Raw genomic sequence first — 6,843 nt, forward strand, 5'->3', positions numbered from 1 at the left:
AGCATAATGTTAAATTACATTTGTGAGCAAAATGTCTGAGGTCAAACTAATTCTAGTTCAACATAAAAAAAAATATTTTGGCCCAGAAGACTTAGTCACAGTAGAACAGGCTGTTTCAAGTTAAATATACTTTGTGAGAAGGTTCATCCAATTTCTTGCACAGAGCGAGTCACTACACCATCTTTTCAGTAAAACAGCTGATCACAAGTTCTGCTAGCAGTTGATTCTCCCAAAGAGTGAGAAACTTCGCAGAGAACTTTAATAAAAACAGCTTCTTATATAAACATAGGCTCTATAAGTAAAAGAAACTTTATATATATATATATTCTTTGAAACTTTACTATAAGCCCAGCAGTATCTGGAGAACAAAGCATAAGGATTTGTAAAACACCATTTATACCAAATGTTAGTAAAGACTACATATTACATTTAAAGATGAAAATTTATATAAAGCTCTATGTGTCATAAGGTGGCAGTTCGGTATCACCTAAGAGTTAGAATTTTGTTGCCTTTTGTCAGCTAGAATGACTGATGTGTGCAGACAGAACACAGCAAACAACAAATCACTGATGAATTAGGTCCTCTTTGCATGCAAAAGCTGCCCATGTTAACCAGGAATTAAAATGGCACTAGAAATCATCTAGACATAATCTGATTAAAATGGTTAAAATTAAGCCAGCATAAAGTATTTACTCAGAGACTGAAATAGCTGCTTGCTGAGTACTTAATTAATGCATGGTGCAAATAGTGCAAGTATTAGATTTCCCTTTCAATGCCCAAACAGAACTAGACTAAACAGGAGGCATAGCCCCCTAAAGTCAGGTTTGCTTTTTTTTTGTCAGTTAGCAGCCCTTTCTTAGGCAAAAATAAAACACTTGGTATAAAAATTTGCAATATATGCAAAACTGCAACAAACTAATAAGAATTAAACATTTAAGGGATTAAATTTCAAATGTACTGAAGGAGTACTTTTTGCATCCTTAAATCACTTCAAAATGTCTATTTGGATCTTAAGTAAAACTTTAAAGTTGGCAGACTTGAAAACTGACACCCTGGGAAGGCAATACCCTTTGATGAGTAGAAGTGTGCCATGAGAAATCTAGCAAAAACCTCAATCTAAAAAACCAACTACCCAAAACAAGTCACAGGGAGCAAATTCTTTTACAAGGGAGACAAAATCCCATTTTCTTTTTAAGAATCTTGTAACCTAAGCCTGATGAACAAATGAAATAAAAACCCAAAGTGAAGTGTTGCTGAACAAGGCCATATTAGCACGTCATTTAATACTTCTGATGATTCTGTAGAAGTTCCTATACCCACAGCTTGATGTAACAACTGGAAATTCTGGAAGGAATTTCCTTTGCCAGGGACATACGACTTGAAATGTCTCATACTGGGAGATAAAACTTTTAAACAGTAAATGTAATGGAAAGACTTCCTGGAGTTCAGAAAGTGAGAGTATCAACAGCTCTGAAGTGGCAGAAAACGCCGAAGGTGTCAGGCAGCACACACATGTATAACCCAACACACACATCATATAAAGGTATTTTACAGAACTCAATTTCCAACAACTGCTATGGCTGAAAACATTTCCATTCCACAGAGGCTTTCTTTGAACCAAGTCACCAATGACCACACAATTAAATCATCAGCAAATTCTCACTCACTGTTACTCTCTGTCTGACTGCACCAAAGTTCTACTTCTTTCCAAAAAAGCACCATCAGGCTGACTTCAGGATATCTTCTCATTTACTGAAACAGATCAGACCTGGTCAAGAAGTCTCCACACAACTCCTGACCTCCAACACCTTACACGAAACACAGTTCTGGAAGCTGACTAAGTCAAGCTGATTAACTGTCATTTAACTCTGGTTCATCAGAAATCTGTGTACAGCCCAATTAACTATTTCCTTCAAAAAGAAGTGCTGGCTTCTGGCCAAAGAACTTCAGGTCTTTCCATCTAGGACAAGGGTTCTCCCTCCCAGTTTAGAGAAGGCCAGTATTTTTAGCTCCCTTGGTATTGATTCAGAAAAATAGACATCCTAGTAAAATTCCAGACTTGGCACACATGTAGTCTTCAGTGAACATACCCTGCTAAGTGTATAACTGGCAAAGTTACTCAAATGCTTTCATTCATTTCCAATTACCAAAAATGGCAAAAAACCCAAGCAAAGTAGAACAAAAAAGCAAAATTAAAGAAACATACGTGACAAAGCAATAAGCTTCCTATATATAAATATCTTAATTTGATATCAACCAAAATAATTTAGAGCAATTATATACTATGCATCCAAAATAGTCTTAAAGACTTTGAGAAATCTTCAGAACACCTGTGATACATGACATTAAACCCCACTTTATTACTAGCTGAGAAGCTCAGAAACCAAGTCCTATGGAAATACAAAAAAAACCCCCAAAACATAAGAGCCTTGTTAACACAATCCAAAAGCATTACACAGCAAGTTTCACTGGGAAATGTGGTACAAGTCCTTTTTCACTTAAAAAGTGCAAGACAGTGTAAAGACAAAGGCATTCAGAAAAATCTCAGAACACACAGGCAGCATGCACGTAGTTTTCTGAGATCTCCCTCTCTTCTAATGCCAATATTAGTATGTTTTTAGATTTGATACAGTTTAGGCTAAGACATTAAGTGCTTCCAGTCTATGAGAGGGTTTTCAAGTTTGAACACAAAGAGCTATGAGGAATTTTTTTTATTATAACCAGGAGCTCACATTGCATAAAAGCAGCAAATATGTTAAATTGCAATATTAAAACCAGAACTGAAGTACCCAAAACAGCCTCACTAGAGCTTGAAGCGTATTATGAAAGTTTTAAGAACTTTGCAAAACTGCAAAGTCAACTGTTTAATACTGTTGTTTGGACAAGGCATAAGGAAGGGAATGCAGAAGGACTGAAAACAAAATACCCTCCACACAACTCACCTACCTTGCACTAGAAGGAAAAAAATTCCTCATGCAGGTTCTTTAGGCTCTTCACTAAGTTCCACTGCATGTCACAAAAACCCCTTGATATCATCATGTCTATTTTCAACTGGTTGTTTGGTATTCCACATGGCGTTTCTACGGATTATATTTAAAAACTACAGCTACCATTTGGATGCCTTACCTCTCATTGCCAGCATATGAAGGATTTTTCCCCCTTTCTGTTCTTCGAATCAGAGTGTACTGAAGAGTAAGCACCTTAAAGAACTATTTGCTATGTAACAATGTAACACACCAAGTACTATAGAAACAGTATTTGCAGAAGAATTTTTATTTGGAAGATATTTTAAAGTGTAATAGTGAGGCTAGTACTGCCTATAAAAAGCCAGCAACTCCCTCCCCATCCCAATATTAGCACAGACTAATTTTATACTCAGCAACCCAAAGTTCCCATGCCCTGGTCAGCAACGTAGAAAGAATAATTTGTACTGAGGAGATCCACAGTAGCTCCAGTCATTTGCACAGCCAGGGAAATTAGCAGTCAGGGCATCCAACTCTGCTTCCCAGAATCGGTGAAGCAAGTTTCCATCCTCACTGGGGCACTGCAACCTTGCAAGGACTTAACCTGCCTTGACTGCAACATCAAAACCTCAATACTTTCTTCTTTGTACCTAAATGTATGTACTCTGCAGGTAATCCAGAGCAACTCATGAGTGACTTGCTAGCTCACAGTAACTTCACCAAAAAAGAGGTATTTGGCCACTTGGGTAGTACGTGTAATACATTCCCAACGAACCAAGACTACATGAACTGGTACATGCCACCCCCGTGGCTCTACAGGTTGAAGATACTGTTGGGAATTCTGTTCCCTACTCACAGATAACTCAAACTCCTGAAAGCCTATAAAACTGTTTAGCAGCAACTTTTACTTAAGAAAAAAAAAATTAAGGCAACATCTATTCAGCAACTGAGCTTCCACTAGAAGCCCTGTTTATTAACAATTAAGTGCATGTGACATACATGACATACATGTATATTTGTATAACCTGGCAGTTATACATGATCATAAATGTGCAAGTGCTTATTACCACACTAAAAACATTAATCTACCAATAAAACAAGACAACACAGGCCACATTTTTTCAGCTGAAGATTGTAAGGCATTCTGATTAATGGCCATCTAATTTTCTAGCCCCAGCCTTCAGATTCCTTCCTGCCATGGATGAACAGCACCACGTGCACACAACAAAGAAATATTAGAGATATTAGAGATATTAGAGATATAGCATATGCTGTAGGACAGCTTATCTAGGTCTTAGCTTTAAGACTGCCTTTACTATTCATTTCTAAGGGTTACTTTCTTCTGGCAGTGATGAATACTGCTACATTTTTTAGCTTGCCAAGTACTCTGGAGATTTGATATTAAGTATTTACTAGAGTTCACTGCTTTTGCTTTCTCTACAGAGAACCTAATGGATGGTTTGGGAGTATTTTAAAAGTCCATTCACTGAGATCCTCTTTACTCTACAGAACTGTAATAAGAAAATGCTCTTGCCCGTGAGCCCACACACAAAGCCAATCTCTGGCCTTACACTCGTTAAGGAATTCAGCAAAAATCAGTATTACTGAGGTACAACCTGCAGTGGACTTGCCTTTAACTTTGAACACTATTACCTGAGAATTAATTAAACAGTACACTCCCCTCCCCTGTAATAGCTGCAGTGTCCATGGCATTCTGCCCTTACATAGCTAACTTGTGAATTTTAAGATTCATAACTTAAGCCATAGTTTTCATATAAAGAGCAATATACATTCAAACACTACTGTGCTGCCAGTTCCAAGTGACTGTCATTTGCCAGTATCCAGTGAAAACCCAAAATCCTGAGCTGCCTAAATCTAGCCTAGATTACAGCTGACAGTACAAGCAGTACTCCAGCAGGTGATATAACAGGTATGTGGGTCTATATATAAATACAGCAGCTCTACACTGAGCCATCTCTCCATTCCAAGCAGCTCTAGTTTATCAAGCCCACAACCCATCCACAGTCCCAGAACACTTTGGATGCTTCACCAGCTCCTCTTCCACCAGCTACTGATTACTGCTACATGGGCAGAATAGCAGCAGGAGGGGAGAAAGAGGAACTTGTATGGATGAACACTGCAGTTTTGGTAACAAGCTGCTGGAAGTTTGAGTTTATCTCAGGTTTTGCACAAAAAATAATAAAATACACTTCTGAAATATACCTACAAACAAGTACGTATTTCCAGCCAAATAGGCACCAAATAAGATGCCCATTTGCTTAGCCAACAATAATAAACTCGTGACAGAAAGAAGAGTTGGCTCTCCCTATACCCCACCGTACACCTCCCCCAAATGCAGTGCAAGGTTTGCAAGATTCTACCCCGTGGTAGATCAAGGTCTACTCTGGCCTAGACTTAACATCTGTCACAGTCTCAATCTGTTTGTCATTAAAAGATCTAAGAAAACTCATCCTTAACATTTAGTGACAAACCACCATCACTATTAACTGCTCTTGCTTAAAACAAACAAGCAAACCCCAGAATACCTAGACTATTATGTTATTATTTTCCCACCTATTGCATCCAGTAGTGGACATAAAAAACAAACAAACTGACATTTCCATGTTGTTATCTCCAGCTCCATACCTGTTCCAATATTCCTCAATAACAGCTAGCATTTTTACTGAAAATTTCTGTTCTTAACAACACATTCCGTGTTCAGAGTCAGCATGATCAGGTTATTAGGTAAAACAAGATTTACCTCATCAGATGGAAAAATTTTTCTTGTCTCATATGACTTATCACACCACTTAAGACTAGAGTAGCTAAAAGAATTTACACTGCTTCAGGAACAGCTACATAATCCATATGGATACACACATAACCACACTATCACTGTCAGACACACCATGCCAGAACTTCCACTGACTTCACCAAGAAAAATGTGTGTTCCTACACATTAGCCTTTCAAACTACAGCACATAAGCACTAGCCACATTTGAAACATCTAAATGTATTCCTCACACATCTGAGATGTGCTTGCTCATGGTGCCTATTTATTTATTTCGATGGCAGAAGACAAAATCTAATTGCCTCTAGTTAAAGTAATCCAAAGTTGAGAACAAGTATCATTAAAGCTTCTAAACCACTGATAAGAAGCTAGAATTCCTAAAAACAAATCGCACTTCACATTGCTGCATGTAACACTTCTCAGCCAGAACTGACAAAATTATGGGCATATTATTACCACACATAAAATCATACTTACATTTCGATTAAATTTTGTGAAGGAATGATGCATATAAAACCTGTGCATGTAAACAATTGCAGTATTTATCGTAAGCTGAGATCTGGAAGATTAAATGAAGGAAACACTACATATTAAGAAAATTGCCTACAAGAACTGAAAGCAATGCGCTTTCCACATCAATCACTGCTCTACACATCCCGTCTTCAGCCGAAAATGGATTAGGGACGTGACACTTCAGAATTTAGCTGATATTAACACATCCTTAACTGATATTAACACGTATCGTTCCCATCTGTTTCGCAGACCATGTGGAGATTCCTACGCCAGGCTCCCCACAGTCACCCACGGAATGAAAACTCCTCAATGGGCGACATACAGTGTAACGTTCTCTCAAGTGCTTTTGTTTTGTTCCAATTCAACTATTTCAGTAGGGGATTTGAGGGTTTGGCCTTGCTCTGACCTATTTTTTTTTCCCCTTTAAAAAAATCACATTAAAGAATGACTAAAGAGGAGTTGCCCGTTTCGGGAAAAACGGGTCTGCGGGCAACTGGGATTTACTTTAGAAGTGCCCCAAGCCGCAGCTACGGACACAAACGCGGCTGAAAGGGCAGGACGGAAGCCGAGTCCCCC

The 6,843-nt window shown here is 38.2% G+C and overlaps 1 protein-coding gene across 4 annotated transcripts in view; it reads right to left on the bottom strand.

Moving 5' to 3' along the window:
• Positions 1–6,819, bottom strand: part of CCNT2 (cyclin T2) — a 25,759-nt gene extending 18,940 nt beyond the window's left edge. For 3 of the 4 annotated variants that reach the window (XM_017740145.1, XM_017740139.1, XM_008638215.2), the window contains exon 1: positions 6,232–6,819. In XM_017740145.1, coding sequence (XP_017595634.1) covers positions 6,232–6,279 — 48 coding nt within the window. In that variant the 5' untranslated portion in view covers positions 6,280–6,819. The remainder of the gene's footprint in view (positions 1–6,231) is intronic. The other variant, XM_017740142.1, reaches the window with a different exon arrangement.
• Positions 6,820–6,843: the final 24 nt, after the last annotated feature.

The sequence above is a fragment of the Corvus brachyrhynchos genome, unplaced genomic scaffold, assembly GCF_000691975.1.
Source record: "Corvus brachyrhynchos isolate BGI_N302 unplaced genomic scaffold, ASM69197v1 scaffold126, whole genome shotgun sequence".
Taxonomy (NCBI): Eukaryota; Metazoa; Chordata; class Aves; order Passeriformes; family Corvidae; genus Corvus; species Corvus brachyrhynchos.